The sequence below is a fragment of the Sciurus vulgaris genome, assembly GCF_902686455.1.
Source record: "Sciurus vulgaris genome assembly, chromosome: 18".
In the NCBI taxonomy this organism is placed as follows: domain Eukaryota; kingdom Metazoa; phylum Chordata; class Mammalia; order Rodentia; family Sciuridae; genus Sciurus; species Sciurus vulgaris.
Window position 1 is genome coordinate 262334 of NC_136479.1, and position 18630 is coordinate 280963.

The 18630-nt window shown below is 55.7% G+C and overlaps 2 protein-coding genes across 3 annotated transcripts in view; both read right to left on the reverse strand.

The window, feature by feature from the left end:
* NPRL3 (NPR3 like, GATOR1 complex subunit) overlaps window positions 1-18630 on the reverse strand; it is a 172181-nt gene that overhangs the window by 139136 nt on the left and 14415 nt on the right. The gene's annotated exons all lie outside the window — the stretch shown is intronic.
* The window catches only part of AXIN1 (axin 1), a 35862-nt gene that overhangs the window by 2841 nt on the left and 14391 nt on the right, over window positions 1-18630 (reverse strand). For both annotated transcript variants that reach the window (XM_079121845.1, XM_079121844.1), the window contains exons 3-8: window positions 14737-14877; window positions 11035-11131; window positions 7222-7359; window positions 3758-4281; window positions 3169-3339; window positions 1299-1541 (exon numbers count right to left, since the gene is read on the reverse strand). In XM_079121845.1, coding sequence (XP_078977971.1) covers window positions 1299-1541; window positions 3169-3339; window positions 3758-4281; window positions 7222-7359; window positions 11035-11131; window positions 14737-14877 — 1314 coding nt within the window. The remainder of the gene's footprint in view (window positions 1-1298; window positions 1542-3168; window positions 3340-3757; window positions 4282-7221; window positions 7360-11034; window positions 11132-14736; window positions 14878-18630) is intronic.

An 18630-nucleotide genomic window follows, 5' to 3' on the forward strand; every position in this document is an offset into this window, starting at 1 on the left:
GGGGCCACGGCCAGCACTGCCAGACAGCAGGCCAGAGGGCAAGGTGAGGGGCTGCACTTGTGGGAGGTGGGGGAACGCCAGACCAGGGAATCAGGGTGTCCAGGGACATCCCAGATGCAGGAGACTGTTGGTCTGGAGCACCCCAGATTTGGTTCCCTGGGGCGCGATGTGGGAACCCTGGCCTGGGAGCTCGTGCTGTGCTCACCCTCCAGGACGACCCTGTGCCACGAGCCCGTCTGAGGGCTCCTCTGAGCCACAGGGACTCCACTTGGCTCTCTGGAGTACCTCGGGGACCCCTGGTGCTGTGAGGGAGGCCCATCAGGATAGGCTGCTGAACTGCCCTGAGAGTGAAGTCCACCCTGACCAGCTGGGCAGGGCCCACAAAGCCCAGGGCCAGGTCCTTTACTGCTCAGGGTCTTTGCTCAGTATATCTCACAAAAAGCCCCATCCCCTGGACAAACAGACACACCAGCGATTCCAGGGTTCTCCCACAGCTGGAGTGGCTGCAGCCACCAGCTGAAACCCTGCAGGGGAACCACACCCTGAAGGCCTGGCTAAGGCACCTCCCGTGGATCAGCCGGTGCTGCGGCCAGGAGAGAACAGCAGAACCTGCCTGCCGCGGGCTCCAGCCAGGCATGCTCAGGACAGCGGAAGTGGCAATGTGGCTGCCCCTTAGAATCCGGTGACTATCACCATGTCCCTGGGGTGCAGGCTCAGAGCCTGGTACCGGTCTGCGGAGCCCTTCAGTGGCAGGGTGGCGTCACCTGATACCAGCAGAGCAGATGGGTCTGGAAGCCTGCTGAACCCAGGGTCAGCCTCCAGGCTGCCCAGAACAGGGGAGGAACTGAGATGCACAGTGAAGGGCCATGACTTCTGACGGACACACCATGGCCAGGTTCTGGCGAGGGAGACCCTAAGTATCACGGAGATCTGACCCACCGGGAATTCCAGTAAAAGGGTCAGAAGCCACATTCCAGCCTGGAGAAAATGATGCTGCACTAAATTAGGGAAGGTCCACCCTAAGAGGCAGGCAGCAGGTGTGGCACCTGAGACCTCTCAGTGCTGGCTGCAGTCCTGCCTACCACAGCCCAGCTTACCCAGGTGCTATCAGTCACCTGTTCCTGTGAGCCAGGGACCTGCAGCCTGCACAGACCTGGTGCTGGAGAACATGCCTCCTCTCTTCCTTCACGGGTGGTAACAACATCCAGCTTCCCACCTTGCCCTGCAGCAGGTCAACTGCAGACTCGGCAGAGAGCCAGCAGGCCGTGTGACCCAGTGACCCCCCTTACAGGGCCTACCTCTGCTTGGAGGGCAGCTTGCTGGCTCTCTCCTCCTCCTCCAGACGCCTGCGGGCCTCCTCCAGCTGGGTCAGGGGGTTGGGGGCTGGGTTGGGAGGCATCGTGGGGTCTTGAATGAAGAGATGTGAGGGCTGAACAGCGTTCCGAAGTTGGGCACTCACCCAGGGGTGCACAGCCCCAGGGCGCTCGACGGACAAGGGTCTGGCGCTCTCATGGGCCTGCTGCTTCCTCGCTCCAGAAGACCTTAGGAAGCAAGGACAAACATGGCAGCCCCAGAACGCCAGGCAGGTGGGTGAGGCCTGGACCCAGCCACGGAGCCCATGAGCTCCTGGCCTCAGCAGGCACATCCCACTCTTGTGGGATTTTAAACCTCATTTTTAGCAGCTTTACTAAGATATAAACCATATACTATATATATGTTTTTTAAAAGACACCATTTTTAATATAAAAAAAAATGATTTAGGGCACATGCCTGAAATCCCAGCTGCTCAGAAGGCTGAGGCAGAGGATGGCAAGTTTGAGTGTGGCCTCCCAAATTAGCAAGGACCTAAGCAACTCAGAGACCTGGCCTCAAAAGTAAAAAATAAAAAGGGTTGGGGATACAGCTCAGTGACTAAGCCCCTGGGTTCAATCCCCAGTAACAAAAATCTGAAAATAAATTTTCAGAACTGGACACATGTAGCTCAGTGGTAGAGCACTTGCTTAGCATACATAAGGCCTTGGGTTCAACCCTTAGCACCACCAAAAAAAAAAAAAAAAAAAAAAAAAAAAAAAAAGGAAGGAAATGTCAATGGTGGAAAACCTGGAATATGCAGGAAATTAAAAGAAAAACTAAATAATCTACAATATCCTAATTTAGAAATAACCTCTCTTAGTATGTTCAGGTATATCCCCTTACCCATTAAAAGCACTTGAAGTAGCTGGCCTGAACCTAAACATGTCATTTTCCTCGATTTTCCAACTTAATAATCACAGCCTACCCTTCACTGTGCCCCAGGAATGTGTTTTCCATCTACAAGACTCCATCACTCAATCCCTGAATCATCAGTGGAAAGACAGCAGCCTCTGGGCCATGGGGGAGACATCAGAAAGGGCTGTACCCTCAGGCAGGGCCACCCAAGACAGGGCCAGGGCAGCCAGTCCACAGGCTCCTTTCTAGTTAAGGCCCCCAGGCCCAGCCCATCTGCCTTAGTGGCCCTCACCACAGCAGCCAGCCCTGAAGATAGCCCCTCCTCCAGGCTGTCCATGCCACTACCTCTTCAACCAGAGAAACTGCCTTTCTTGGGGAATGTTTAGGACAGACAGACACACCCCCTTGTGAAATCCACAGGAGGGAAATCAGAGGAGCCACAAGCTCACCCACACCCCAGCCCATGCTGGACAGGGCTCCCTGAGACCTGGGACAGGCTTTGCAGCCCCAAACAGACAAGGTGGGCAGGCAGGTGCCCTCCCTAACACTCCCTGGCCCCACAGGTAGATCTGGCTTCTGTCACACTCTCCCAGTCTTCAAGAGGGTGGTCTTTGCTGGCCAGAGGTGGGCTGATACCTCTCTGGGACACTGGACACACAGGGATAGGGGATGGAACAGGTGAGTAAGGAGACACTGAGGTCCACAGCATGTGGTGCTGGCCGTGGGGCCCTTGCTCCACACCACCCCAGAGCAGCCTCTGTCCTCAAGGTTGGGGACAGGCAAGTGAGAGCAGATGGCATCTCCCATGGCTGCTGGCTTTCCTGTCCAGGGACGGCCCCCTCGGGGGAGGGCTTGTGGCCCAAAGCCAGGAATAACCTCCTCAGAGCAGGAGAGCACCTGTGCCCCTGGGAGGGGCTGCTGGCCAGCTTTGGGGAGGGGGCCAGCGCTGCGGCCACTCACCCATGGCCAGCCTTCCGATGCCTGCTGATCTCCTTCTCCCCCTCGATGATCCACTGCATGATCTTCTGGTTCTTCTCCACGTCCTCTGCAGGGCCTGGCGTCTCTGTGCTGGCGCTCTTCCCGGAGTCCGCCTTCTTAGAGCTCCTTTTGGAAGGTGCACCTGCCTTGCCCCTGTGAGAGGAAGACCTGGGAGTCATCCTGGCCTTCTCTGTGGCCTCCTGAGCCCCTGACGCCCCACGGAAGGGCACTGTACCCCCTGTGAGGTGGCTACCACCGGAGCGGCCTGCTGCCGCCTGGGATTTGTCTTGTCCTGAGCACACTGGAGGAAGTGCACTGGTCACCGATAACCCGCCAAGACAAAAACCTTGGACTGCAGTACTGTCCTTCACCTACCTTAGTGCTCAGTGGACCCTCCTTACCCAAACACTGACCCTGTCCCTGGGCCCCCACCTGGCTCCTCTCCAGGTTTCTTGGGACTTTCTAGAGAAGGCTGGGTCTCCAGGAGGATAGCCTGACAGCATGGCACCCTGGCCCTGATGCTGGGGATGGGGACCCACCATTCCCGCAGCACCACTGGTGCAGAGCTCACCCGCAAGCCAGGTCACAAGTGTTGGGGGCAGTGCCTGCACTTTCTGAGCAGCCACGGGGCTTGGTCGCATGACCATGGGGTTCTGGGCCCCACGTGAAGCTGCTCTGGGCCCTGCGGGTGGCCTCAGCCTCCAGCTGCTCCTTGGGCCTGGATGTGCCGTGGTGCAGGTGGTGGTGGACATGCCTGTGGTGGTGCAGGCCCGCTGCATCCAGTTTTGCCCCTGACCTGGGTATGTGCTTCCCGTGGCCCAAGGCTGTGCCCCCTAATGCCACCATCTTGGCCATGTGCCCACTGTCGGGGGAGCGGTGGCCAGGCCCAGGGGACTGGCAGCCAGGTGTCCTCATGACCCGCTGCACGTGCTCATCCAGGATGCTTTCAGGGTTCTCCTCGTGGGCATCCCGCAGCCCGCCACAGCCGACATCCACATAGCGGGGAGGGAAGTGGTGCCAGGCCAGAGCAGGAGGCAGCTTGTGGCTCAGCCCTGGGGGCCCAGGGGGGAAGTCTCCATCCTCGCCTTCTTCCTCCTGTGGGGACAGGCAACACCCTCAGCACCAGTTGCACCCAGAAACCTCACAAGGTGGTGCCAAATAAGAGACAGGAATGGCCCAGCAGCAAGCAGGATCCCAGAGGTCAGGCATACTGGCCCTCCTCAGGATGTAGCCAGGCCAGGGAGAGATGTCGGACTCCTGGACACCATGTGCTTAAGCCTCCAACAGCCCTGAGCCTCCTCGGACTCTCTATTCCACAGGCTAGGGCAGGGGTGAGAGGACAAGGACCAAGCAGAAGCAGGGCAATAATGGGGCCTCAACAGCCAGGCTCCAAGGACTCAAGGTGTCCAGGGCCTGTGTTGGTCTTGGCCACCGACAAAACCCTTCCTGGACTTAACTTTCTTGCACGTTTCTCAATAAAGGTTTTGTTTTTTTTTGACTGGGTTTTCCCATTCCTTGATTTTACTGCCGTACATATTTCTCATGACACTGTAAGAACACTGCCCCAATATGGGGAGTTCATGATTTGTGCTTGTCTTGCCTGTGCTTTTTCCTTCAGGCACTAGGGATTAAACACAGGGGGGTGCTCTACCATTGTGCTCCACCCCAGACCTCTTATTTCTTATTTTAAGATAGGGTTTCAGTAAGTTGCCCATGTTGGTCTCAAACTTGGGATCCTCCTGCCTCAGCCTCCTGAGCAGCTAGGACCACAGACATGCACCACTGCACCTGCTGACAACCTGCAGCTGGGACCACAGGTGTGGCCACTGCACCCGCTTTCGATCCACTTTAATACAAACACATTTCCAGAGGCTGAACACCAAATTCCTCACAAAGGCAAAAGCATCAAAGCAGTTAGGACCCGTGTACCAGAGCTGCTGAGGCACATGGCTGGGGAGCTGGTCAACTGGTACCTATGGGACAGAGAGCAGCTCATGCCTGCCTGTGGGGCTTGGGGACTCTGGGTGACAGCTCTTAGCTGAGGGTCTTTCTGTGGACTGGAAATGCCATTATTTCTAAGGCAGCAGGAGAAAGGGGAAGCCCAAATGCCTGGGGACAACCTAGGCTAAGACCCAGTTCCTTCAAACCGTTTTGCTTCTGTAGAATTCAACTGGAGGGCTTACTCATCTTGGGTGCTGGGGAGTAGACCCAGGTTCGCAAGTGTGCTGGCAAGAGCCTGACCTGTGGGCCACACCCCACCCCCCCGGCGGATTTGGGAACATTAGAGTAACTTAACTGCAGCTAATAGCTTCACTACCTTATTGGTGCTTTTATTTTCTAAATTTTATAGTGACAAAAATTTATTTAAAAAAACATGAGGTTATAAATACGTGCATTTTAAAAATATGAGACTATTCCCTCATAAAAAGGAGCACCATCGACACCACGATGGAGCCATGTGTTGGGGCAGCTAGGATTGCTGCCCGTCAGGCCCACTGCCCAGAGGCAGAGGCAGCAGGCATCAGTGAGGCCCGAAGGGAGCCTGAGCTGGAGGCCTGGTGCCCACAGACACTCCCAAGTGGTATCGTATCGGGGGCACATTTCCTGTCAGCCAGAGAAGGCAGCTCTGCTCCAGGGATGCAGCCAGCCCAGTCCCCACTGAGCTGGGTGTGTGCTGTCCTCCTGAGGCAGAGCCGCCCTTAGGGCGTCAGGGACTCTGCGGGGCTGAGGGAGTGGAGCAGCTCCACTGCGTGGGCACAGTACCACGCTGCCCCAGTCTGCCGTGAGCACACCTCCAGAGCTGGCTGTGATGTGCTCAGGGCCCTTCTCACAGCAGAGGACGTCATCTGAGGCACTACTGTACATATTAAGGCACCGATAAGATCGCAACAGGAACCAGGGCTCAGCACTAGAAGCTCCTACTGCATATGAGGCTGCCCCAAATATTTGGATTTTGGGAAAAGGCTGTGCACCTCTTCAACTACCCAATGAGGCTTCCATCGGCCCCAACAGGGGGCTGGCCAGTGTGTGCACACCAGCACCACCAGTGCCACCAGATGCCAGCTGCAACATAGCTCCTGGGCCAACTCACAGGGTCTCCCGACAAGACAGCCGATCCCATGGATAGCTGCCCACATGATAGCGACTAACTACTGTCTGCCAGAACCTCCTGAGTGATCACAAGATCACAGCTTGCAGGTGGCCTCAGGCAGGGTCGTGAGCTTTGGGGAACTACCAAGTCACCTTCAGGGAACTGTGGAGAGGGTGGCTGACTGCACATGGAAGTCTCCGCCAGCACCTTCTCTCACACCCAAGCTGGAGGGGAAGAGAAGGGAGGGAAGGGGAGGGTCCTGCTGGTCTCGAGGCAGAGTGCGCTCCAGGGAGCCAGGCCTGTTTCCCTGCTGCACTGCGTGAGAAGCTCTGCCCCAGTGATCGTCCCCAGACCAGTGCGCCCAGCTCATCTGTGTGCTCACCTGGGCAGTATGAGCGGGAAGAGAGAAGGCAAGCCTGCTGGGAGTGCTGGGGCCTGGAGGGGCTGAGCCCACAGGTTCAACAGGCACAGGGGAGCGGTGGGGAGACAGTTCCTCAGAGAATCGCGCAGGGTGTGCTCAGGGGTGGAGACTCAGATAAATAAGAATATTCACATTTTGAAAGCATTATGGTCACCAAACACTGCAAGGAGAGCAGAGGATACCTGCTTGGTGGCTATACAGCTCTGGCAGGAACCTCCCTGAGGAGAGAAGCCCCAGTGTCCAAGGCCTACATGGTGGACTTGACAAGAAGGGGAAGGCCAGGGTAAGAGCCTGCAGCACTGGCTATCAGCCTCAGGGGGCCCATCACCTATCAGGTGCTGGAAGCCTGAGGTATCTCAGGACAGGGCCACGTGGCCCCTCTTGGCCCATGATGGTGAGAAGTGCCAGGTGGGAGGGTCAGAGGAGGCACAGTGTCAGGAGGAGCAGGGGCGGAGCTGAGTTCAGGGCTCCCAGGTGGGGAAACACAGCAATGCAGATGCAGCTCTGAGTGCGTCCCACTCACCATCCGCACGCGCTTTAGCCGCTCCTCCAGCTTCTCCTCGGCCTCCCTTGTGCGCTGGACAGCCTCCAGGCGGTGGATGAGCTCCTCAGCGAACTTCTGTGGCTCCACACGGATCTCCTTTGGCATTCGGTAGGTACGCTGCAGGAAGACAAGGAGTCAGCGGGCGTGGCCCCACATGGTGTACACCTCTGTGGTCAGCAGCACGTGTGGCGAGGACTGCAGGTGCTCCTCTTCTCTCACTCTGGCACCACTTCCCTGTGGCCCCTGACCTTGTCTGCATTCAGCACGGAGGTGGGGACTCTCAAGACAGACTTGGAGTTCGGATGAACCCAGCACTGCACCCGGTACTGAACACCTACAGCTTGTGCATGTGGAAGAACTGCCGACATGGCGTACCATGGGAGCACTCCTGAGGCTCAGTCACAAAGGCCACCAAGGACAAGAGCAGGTAAGACCACCAACATGGGCACGACTGCCAGGAATGCCAGGGTGGGTCCATGGACCCAGAGTACCTCCAGAGATCCCACCTGGCAGGGACCCATGCTGGGCCTGCCAGGGGTGCCCTGTCTGAGTGTGCACAGGTGGGTCTGCTACAGCATGATGGGCACAAAACTCGAGCACAGGGAAAGCTCTGGAGCTCAGAAGGGCTTTCCTTTCTAAAAGAAGGCAAATCTGAAATATATTTTACAGTGACATGCTTATAACTTTTTGGGAGGCTTTACCTTGAAATAATTTTGAACCTCAAAACAGGTGCAAGAGCAGCCCCCGGCCTGCCTGACCGTCACCACACTCGCCACGTGTGGACCAGCAACATCTACACACGCCCACACACGCTTTCCTGAACCAGCTGGAGTGCACTGAGCGAAAGCAAGGAGACTCTACCTCTGAGCAGAGAAAAGCTGTGGACGCAGTAGCCTGGCATGCCAAGGCATTTTTGTCATACAGGGCTTAGCCAGTCTCACCTCCCCCAGTGATGACTGTGACAAGACACACTTAAAACTAACTCCAAGCCACTGTCCGAGGCAGAAGAACTGCAAGTTCCAAGGCCAGTCTGCCTAGAAAAAGCCTGCCTCAAAAATAAAATAACAAGGGCTGGGATGCAGCTCAGTGAAGGGCTTTCTTGGCATGGACGAGGCCCTGGGTTCCATTCCCAGCACCATCCACACCCACACCCAAATTCAAGCCACCAAGATCTAAGCTGGGAAGGACCCAGCTTCTCCTAAGCTAGGAGCAGAGAGGGGCTCTGGTGGGAAGGTGGCCAGAGGACAGTCAGCAGACAGCTACCCCTCTGGGGCATGCAGAATCTGGCCTTCAGATGTGGTAGAGTAAGGCCAAGTGGGGAAGGCGTGGTGGGGCAGGGCTGCTGGTGTTCCCTCCTGCCCCACCAGCAGACATTGCACATCCTGACTGTGCACACCCATGTCTCATCTACAGAACCAGAGGGGAAACAGAAAATGGTTTAGGGGGAGAAAAGAAGACTAAGCAAAGGCTGAGCAACGTGATGTGCAGAGCTCAGAACAAGGCACTTCCTGACAAAACAGACACCCCTAGACAGGTATGTGGGGTTTGCCACCGAGGCAGGCACAGTACAGCCAAGGGACCAGACTCCAGGTGTTGCCAGTCACACCCTGACTGGCAGGTCCCAACAGGAGAGAGGTGTCCACTCCACTCCAGAGCTGTCCTCGAGGAAGGAGCCCATGGGTAGAGTCTCACACCACCACTTTCTGCAAGATGCGGCACATTTCACATTGCAGCCAAGGACTGCCCACAAGGCCACATGTCTGTGGGGTTGTGGGGAGGCGTGGGTCTCCGTCCTACCAACACTCACACCCCTAAACTCTGTCCTCCTGAGTTCCTGTGACACTCAGAACCTGGGCTCCACACGCCCCTTGAACTGGTTCCCAGCGACTGCACTGACTGGCCTCTACTCCTTCTCTGCTGCATTAGAAGTGCTTCAGGCCTGGACTCTGCTCCCCAGTGTGCTCTTCAGGCTTCTTCTAACACTCTATTTTATGTTTAACTCACACAATCAATCAAATAGCTTTTATTGTCAAGCTTCAGCAAAGCAGCAAGAAAAGCATAAAGAGCATCTTTCCTGAGTCTTCCAAGAAGACACCACCTGCCTGCTGTCCCCTCACTCTGGTCTTGCTGAAATTTCCTGCCACAAGGACTCCCTCCTTCTAAAATGCCCAAAGTGTCCTCTGCCTGTCTTCCCCCACATCCAGGACCCTGGCTTCTGAAAGTCAGAGGTCAGCTGCTATGAAGCCCCTCACCTTGCACTGGCTGTGGTCTCTGGCAGATCTCACCCACCTTGTGCTCACAGGGGCCCCCCTCTGGCCAGGCTCTAGCGCTGGCTTGGGAGGTACTCCCCACTGCAATACAGGGTTTCATGAAGTGCCTACTCTCACCACAACGGTGTGGACCCACGGACCCAACTTCATCTTCACCAGTTTGACGTCCAGGGTGCTGTTGTGCTACTGGGGTTGGGGCACACCAGCTTGCCTGCACAGTGCATCCCCCTTGTTCTTGCAACATTTCCTCTGTTCTCTTCCAGCTGCTCTTAATAGAAGTCCGAGTTTAGACTCCTACTAAGTACCAGCAGGGTACTTAGTAGGGACCAGGAGGGTGGGGACCAGAGGTGAGGAGAGGGGACCAGGTGGGGGGGACCAGAGGTGAGGAGAGGGGACCAGGAGGGGGGGGATCAGAGGTGAGGAGAGGGGACCAGGAGGGTGGGGACCAGAGGTGAGGAGAGGGGACCAGGAGGGGGGGACCAGAGGTGAGGAGAGGGGACCAGGAGCTCCTGCTATGCACACATCCTGCATGGGAGGCCTAGCTGGGAACATGCTGACTACTCTGCTGAGGCCAGGCTGCTCCTGACACACAAGTGGCAGGCACCTGAGTATGTGTGCAGACACATACGCACACCACTGCACACACAGAGCCCTGCTTTTGTAAGTGGACAATACCAGTGCCTAGTCTGAGCCAAATCTGCGTAGGGGTGGCAGGGAGATGACACAGTGGCCCACCCAATCTCCCAGAGAAAAGAACAAATGAGCATCTCCCCTCTCAACCATGAACATCACTGTCCTGATCTGGAAATTAAAGGCTCTGCCAAAAAGTTAGAAGACCCAACTGAGAAGTGCAGCCTGAGTGTATGTGAGGCTCCTGCACACCTGCACAGCTCACCCTCCACCACTGCAGAGCCAGGGGGCGGCACAACACTAGCTGCCCTCGTCTCACCTAAAGCATCTTTCTGCTCAACGTCAGTGTGCCAGCATAAGGAAAGTCTACTTGCAGACAAGTGGACTCTGCTGATGGAGACTGGCTATGCACAATCGTTGCCCCTAGGGATTGGTCCAGGAGGCAAAGCTCGGGCAGCCTTGCAGTCCAGGTGTCTGTGCAGAGGTGCCTACTGCTCAGCTATAAAAAAGCTGACTCTGGAAGTTTACCTGAAGCAGAGCAGAGCCAACTCTCACAGAAACCGTCAGGGAGCTGCAGAGGGCCAGAACTGGGCCCCACGTCACGAGGGAAGCTGCCAGCCACTTCCCCTTGAGAGGGCGTCCTGCTCACAGCAACAGGAAGAGATCACCAGGCGTTCTAGTGGAGGACAGGTCCTGCCACCATGCGTGGCTCTGCAGCCCCAGTTCAGGGCTCCTCTGGGCAGAAGATGCCTGCAACACTGCTCCAGCATCATTCAGGTCAACATTGGTGCCTGGAGGGGGCCAAGCCTCCAGAAAGCCAGGTGCCTGCCTGTCCTGCTTGTCTGGCCCAGCTCTAAGTGAGAACAGGGAGCATGGAGGGGCTGGTACTTACAGGAATGTGAGGTAGAGGTACCCTCCCGTTGACCTGGATGCTCTCCTGCATCTCTCTCCGGTGCTGCTTACGAGTCCGGTATGGGGGGACTCCATCCCTAGGCAAAGAAAAGGGGCAGTTGTTAACTCCCAGGGGAAATGAGGCTCCACAGAGCACCAGCAGGACTGCCAGCCTCCATCGTCTGCTGTGGTGGCCACGACCACCAGGGTGCAGCAGCCCCACATGCTTACGGGTGCAGGGCAGCGCACAGGGGCTCACAGGCATGTGAATAGCACAGCACACACATTCATACGACAGCAAAGCCCAAGAGTTTTGTAGGTTCCTCCAGCTAGTATTTACTGAGCATTTCAACAAAATTCAGCTGTGCCTGCTTTACGGTTTGAAGCTGATTTCTGAAGAGTGGGTTAGAATATGACTGTGTGGCAGCAAAGCTGCAAGCAGTGACTGCTAGCTTAGCTCTTCATGGAGACATCTGCAGACCTTGCTGTGTCTCTTAGGCCGGGGTCATGATGGACCTGCTAGCGACTGCAAACAGACCACAACACAGGAGGTTGCACAAGGGGCAGCAGAGATGCCCCAAGACTGCTGAAAGCTGGACTTCCAGATGCTGCAGACTGCCTCCTCCAGGCCAGTGCAGGGCCAGATCTCTGAGTGGCACCACTGGGTCTTCTACACATGCACGTCTCTAGAGCCCCAGACTACAGGATGAGGGTTGCTAGCCACAGGGCCCTCTCAATCAGGACAGATGCCAGATTCAGCACCCTACACACTGCCAAGCACTTTCCACTGTCACAAAAGCCACTTGGGCACAGCAGCAGCAGGAGCCAATGTGATGTGAAGAAGCCCGAGAGTTGGGAGAAAGGACAACTGAGACTCTGGAGTGCCATGCACCCCTCACCACCAGTCTCTGGTGACAGGAATGACTGGGTGTACTTCCTCCTCCCCACTGGACAAGGATTAAATCCCCTGACCATAGAAAGGTCTCAGGCTGGTCTCCAGGAGTTCAGAGTGAAGGTGGTCTGCTGGTGAGTATCCTGGGCCTCCTTGTGCCCAGTGCTGCCAGCACAGAGCTACTCACACATGGCAGTGCGGGAGACAACCATGGTGCTGACGCTGAGGACTTCCCAGGACAGCTTGGTAAGTACCAGCCCCTCATGCTTCCTGTTCTCACTTGTGCCCCCTGCCCCATACAAGGCATCTGAGCCCCTGGGTCTGGGATGGCACTGTCAGCAAGCAGGCTGCAGTGTTCTTCCAAGAGCCACACACAGATCTCCGTTCTGAGCGAACAGGCACAAGGAGGGGGAGAATAAGGCAGACAGAGGCTGTGATGGCCTCTGCCAAGTGTCCTCTGCAGTCAAGAGCAACAGCTGAGGCTGTCGGCAGAGGTTGGGCTGCGAACAGGCACATCCAGAGTAGGCGAAAGGAGGCATCACAAAGCCGCCAATTTACCTGCTTCCTCTGCACTCAGACTGAACATGTTAAATTCCACATACCTGCCTGTGCAGTGGCACACAACCTGAGGCAGGAGGAGTGAAGATATGAGGCCAGCCTGCGCAACTCAGCAAGACTGTGTCTCAAAATGAAAAATGAAAAGGGTTGTGGGGTAGCTCAGTGGCAGACAGAACCACACAGGATCTATGTTCATGATGGACAGCCAGGAAACACTTGGCTTAGCAAGTGAGTGTGGGCCCAACAGAAATGAGGGTCACCCATTCCACTCCTGCCTCTGACACACAGCAAGTTTATGTCCCATATTCTTAAATCTCTCAGTATAAACCACAATGAATAGACATCAAGGAACAATAGATGACAGATGACTTATTTTAGGTTCTGTTCTTGTGAAACATGACCTCTTATGAAGAAATTAAAAGTTGTTTGTTTTCCCTATCAAATTGTCCCAGGGTCAATTTCCACCACAGGGACACAAATTCCCAGGGACAAGAAATCCAGGATGAAGAATGAAGGATGAAGGAAAACCTGCAAGGAGCAGGCCCCAGGTGGAGGGAAACCTGAGTGGAGGATGCCCAGGATGGAGGATGTCTGGGTTGAAGTTGTGAGAAACAGCAAGTCCAGTGGTCCATTTTCAGAATGCAGCATTTAGCTTTAAATGTAAAATTACTGAGACTATATATACGAAAATCAGCTGGAGAGGAAATAGAACGAAAAGCACTAGCCCTTAACACAGAAGTGCAAATATGCACAGTCCCTGAGCAAACAGAAGGTGGAGGGACAGGCCGACTTGACCAACAGAGAGAAACTACAGATATTCAAAATGTACTCAATCCAAGGGGCCTTTTCCACCACCAAAGAACAAAGGGAGGTGGGGCAGCTACAGGTACATCTCTTGAAATAATCCAAGAGGAGACAGCAGCACCTAGGCTTCGGGAAGACTGTGCACCCATAGCACTTGGTCAATGAGGAACCAGGGACAATCTTGTACTCCAGGGGATAAAATGCTGATTTTAACTGCCAGGTTTGGGGGTTGCGGGGGGGCGGGTGCCTGCTCCCCCAGACCCTAACTTGAAAGACTGTCAGTAAAGCCTTGCTTTTTGCTATACCTTGTGTCTCTCAGGTCAGTCTTTGGGTCTGGACAAGTGAGTCCTGTCTTGTACAGGACACCTGGGATGAGGGACACCTGGAACGAGCACTCCTGGGCGAGGGCTGGCTACTGGGCTCACACCTGCTTGCTGGGATCACCACAGGTTTTCTCCACTATTTGATGCTGCTGGGGGGAAGCCCAGGTGTTCCCAGGCTTCAGTACCTGCCCTGGCCCTCCCTGGTGGTCAGAGAGCAAATGGCAACAGACTGGAAGCTGGCCATTGAGATTCAAGGATGACCACAGCAAGATTTCAAAGCATCCACCAGGCTGAATGGGGAATCTACAGCAGTACTCCTGTCTGGTCTCTTTTCTTTTTCTTCACTTAAGGAAATATGCTTTCTCCTGGTAATATCATGTTATAATACTAATTGTTTTCACCAATTTTGACTACTACCAATTTCTTCAACATACCAATTTTGATCCATCCAGTTCCTAATGTGCTATGGGTCCCAGCCCTTGCCCGCACCACTGAGCTGAGGACAGTCACAGGACACACCCATCCCACGGGCCCCTCAGAAGTGTGACAACACAGGGATGTTCTCCTGACTCACTGTGACCGCAGGGGATGCAGAGGCTCAGATGAAGCTGTGGCACAGTGAGCAGACTACTCGCCCTGACCACCTCTTACCATGGGGAGCTGGGTTCAGCACCTGAAGCCACAGTGCCCTCTCGCCTAGACTGCAGCTCCAGCAGCGGTTGCCTGACACAATCCTGTACCACACAAAGGGTGCATGCAGGGCTGCATCAACAAGGAGGTGTCCATGCAGCCATGAGGCCTCCCAGAGACTGCACCCCTATTCTGCAGTGGGCCCCTCTGCCTGCTGGCCTGTGCCTACCTCTCAACTAAAACACCAGGCCACACAAGCTAAGGAGAAAATGGAACCTGCAGTGCTTTACTGGGTGGCTCTGAATCTGCCTCTGCACACCCCTGGACCTACCTGTGTCAAGGCTCCAGGCAGCTCTGGCCATGGCATCCTTGGGTTCCACCCACAGTGCAGCTCACCTGTGTTTGGCTGCACTAGGCCAACTCAGGGCAACTAGCGACAAAGCCCAGTGCCACAGCCTGCAGCCAGGCCGCAGAACGCTGAGTGGGTAAAACTTACACACTGCTGTCTGTGAGGGACAGGGTGTCAGCGTCGCTGGACAAGCTCTGCTGCTCACTGTCGTTGGCGCTGGCGGCGGGGGCCAGGGCGCAGCCAGAGCTGACGTAGTAGGAGTGTACTGGCTCCCGCCAGGGTCCATACCTGCAAACAAGGAGGACACATGAGTGGCAGACTACTGCACCCCTTCTTTAAGTCCACATCCCAGAACTATCTGAATACCGTGTGAACTAAAAACACCAACAATTTAGGAAGAAAAATGGACCAGAAAAGGTCAGTGTCCCTCCCTCCCTGCCCATCCCTGTGAGGGAGTCAGACCTGGGCACCAGTCTCGTCCTCTGTTGGAAGATGTCTCAGAAGGCAGACTCTCACATGGGCTGGGATGCTATGCATGTAACTAGAAAGGGGATGTGTGCAGACGTAGCCCCTCATCCTTGCTACTGGGCCTCTGGGTCCACCCTCAGGGCATTTCCAGAGCAGGAAACAGTGGGCCTGTAAGGACAGGCCTCAGCAGCCTCAAACTGGGTTGATAGTACATGACCAGGACCTCGGTCAGCCTCCCTCCCCAACATGAGCAGCCCACGGGTGCCAACTTGCAACTTCACACTCTTCACTAAGTATCAAGACGCACTAGTCCCATGACACCGGTGTTGCCACTTCCCCAGGTTAAGTGCTCAATTATTTTTAAGTATGGCTGCTGCTACTAAGAATATCAAACTTTGGTGACTTTCTATAAACACTTATTTGGTCTAAAAGCAAAGCTCAAGTGACAGAGAGAAGTCCCCATCAAGGGCACACAGGCCCCGCCCTGCCTCCACTCTCTCCAGTAAAGACGACAAGGAGGCAAGTGCAGAAGGTCTGAGGAGGAGGGAGAGAGAAGGGAAACTCATATGGGAGAAAGGGAGCAAGGGGGCACCAGCAGCCTGCTTTCCTTCTGAACCCCAGGACAACTGCCCTGGTTGGAGGGGGGTAGGGGGACAACCACTGGGCTGATGTGATGAAGCTTGCTCTGACCAATGACAGGTATGGGGATGTTACCAGGACTGCAGGACCCACCCTGAGAGCAGCGGGGAGCCACAGAGAAGGTGGTGTGCAGCAACCACACTCCCAGGCAGCACAGCTAGGCTCACTGGAATCCTCAAAATACAAGCTCAATGGGGTCCACACAGACACGGCCTTTTCAACATGGAGCTGAAGCAATACTCATGAGCCAAAAAAACGAACCTCAAGAACCTGAAGAACCAAGTCTCATGTTTCCTACAAAAATCCCTCACTTCTGTGGCCACTGGGCATTTGCAGCCCCTGTTCCTTCCCCCACATGCTCAGGCCCCAGTGCTGGCCTACCAGCCCATCTGTTCTGCCCACCCCTGCTCAGTACCCACGCCCAGGTGATTCACTAGAGTCTCTGGCACCCAGCAGTCCCCTCCCACCTGCCACACACACAGCTGGCTTCTCAGTGAGGCCTGCTGGTGCCCAAGACCAGGGATGGGTTCCACTTGCTGCCAAATGTAGGTCATTCCCAAATCTCAGTGAGTCCATGATGGAGAAGTGGCCTGTCCTGGGGCTAAGTCCTCTGTCTCCTCCATACAGTGACTGCAGACTACACAGCAGCTCAACCTGTACCCACCCAAACCCTTCTCAACTCTGCCTAATGTCTGCCTGGGTCCAGCTACCACCCAAGCAGATGGCTCCTCAAGGACAATGTCGTAAGCCATGTCTATACACCACAAAGTGTGACAAGCAGCCTCCCCCAGACCCATGGAGCACAGGCTGACTCCTCAGAGCTGTGTCCCTAGAGCATGGAAATAGGACCCAGGGAGCACAGGATGACTTCTTACATAGAGCACAGGTTGGCTCCCCCAGAAAGCTGAGATCATGGGGTCGGGTATGATGGAGACCTGGTCTGGCAACAGCATGGCTAAGCAGCAGGTCCCCAAGCTCAAGTGATGGGAGGCAAGGCAGCCTCTGGGGCTGTGTGACCTGGACAGTGTCCTGCTCTCTCTGCTAGGCTGCTGCACAGACAGGACACAGTCCCAGGCACAGGAATGACGAGCACTTGGGCATGGGGATCATGATGGTCACCCTAGACACAGGACTCTCCCACCTGCTCTAGGGTATACCTCTGCTGGTCCACTCCTCACCCCAGCACCTGGAAGCAGAACATCCATGAGGTCAGTAGAGTGCCCGCACCCACTCATCCCCAGGCATCTCCCTCCCAGAGACCCAACTCAGATGGTAGTAATTCCACACCCAGAATGTTGGCTCTGATGACCTCCTTCAGCTCTCTGGAGTCCAGAGTAGGTAAGGACAGGGTCTCCATTAGTCAGGGGGTGTGTGTGCTGGAGCCTGCAGGCTGCTAGTCTCTAGCAACCTGCCTGAACATCATGTCAGCTCAGTCCAACTCTGCCTGCCTAGACACACCTGACCTCAGGTGAGGGCCCAGTCTTGGCCACATCCCCACCTTAAATGCATCTGGTGTGGGCAAGGACCCTGGCAGAGACCATGGATGCCACCCTCTGGCTTCCCAGAAGGAAGCACTGAGGATGCAGTTTGAGTTGGCATGTGTTCCCTGCCTGCACAGCAGGACAGTGGGCATGTAAACAGAGGGGAAAGGCACAAACTGCCACAAGTAACCAAACAGCGCACAAAGCAAGAGGCAGGAGCAGGGCATGGGCCCACAGGGAGCTGCACCCAACCCGCCCGGGGCTACCTGCCCCAAGCAGCAGCCTCCCTGTGGGGACATTCTAGCCCAGTGTCCTCTGAGTGCTTACTGATCACACCACGGCTCAGCAGGGCCACTTGTGCAGGCTCTGACCCTAGAGTGGAAGCTTCCTTCTGCTTGGTGGCTTTCCCTACTAGTCCTTCCTGAGCCCTCCAAAGAAGCCACTCAGGAGCACTCAGGAGGTGGCTGCCTGATGGGGTCTGGGGTACCAATGTGGCCCAGGTTCTGACAAGAAACCTGCAGGATGGCTTGTTAACCTTCCCCTGCCAGACTTCCCAGGGACAGAAGAGCAACAGAGCCTGAAAACAAAGCCCTCCTGAGTGGAAGGTGTCCACAGCACAGTTGCAGACAGGAAGCTCCCGAGCTGCCAAATGCCCCAAGAGCAATGTGGGCAGCACAAGTTCTAATGAATCCCAGGAGAGGAAAAGCATCCTGGCCGAGCTGCAGAAGTAGAGGCACTCTGCATCCCACCCTGCAGAGGCACAGTCAGCAGGAGAGGTGCATGCCACAGAGACGGGGCACAGAACCCTCCTTCCCAGCCCAGCATCAGGGACCCCACTGAGACAAGAACACACCCCTGGGTCCTCCCAGCCTTCAGGAACACAAGAACACTGCCTGTGAAGCTGGAGTTCCTGAGCCACAGACACACAAGGGACAGCACGCTGATGGCCACTGCCAGGAGGGCTGTGCCTCACTCTTCTTGCACCCCTTGGAGTTCATCTGTTCATCGCCCCAGCCATACTCTGTCCTGCTGTCACCAGCAGCTAGCGGGCACGCTCTAGAATGCTGCACTGTCACTCAGGAGCTCCCCTCTCTGGTTTGGCTCTCCTCGTGACACTCTGCTGAGTCAGTCACAGGCCTCCGTCAGCAGACAGCACGTGTGGTGTGGCACCCCAGCCTCCCAGTCACAGCCCACGCTGCACAGCACTATACAACTGGCACAGTCCATCCTGACAAGAGCCAAGCAAAAGCCAGTGCCCCTTGCCACCCTCACCTTCACTCAGTCCTGCCAACTGAGTGTGGGTCTAGATGCAAGTCTGGGTCTTCTCTACCACACTCATGGGCAACAGTGGGGCAAAAAGGCATCACCCGAGCCCAGAGGCAAGACACTGAGAGTCCTCAGCGCATGTCTGCTTGCGATTCTGTGTTGCTCACAGACTGAGGGCTGCCAATCC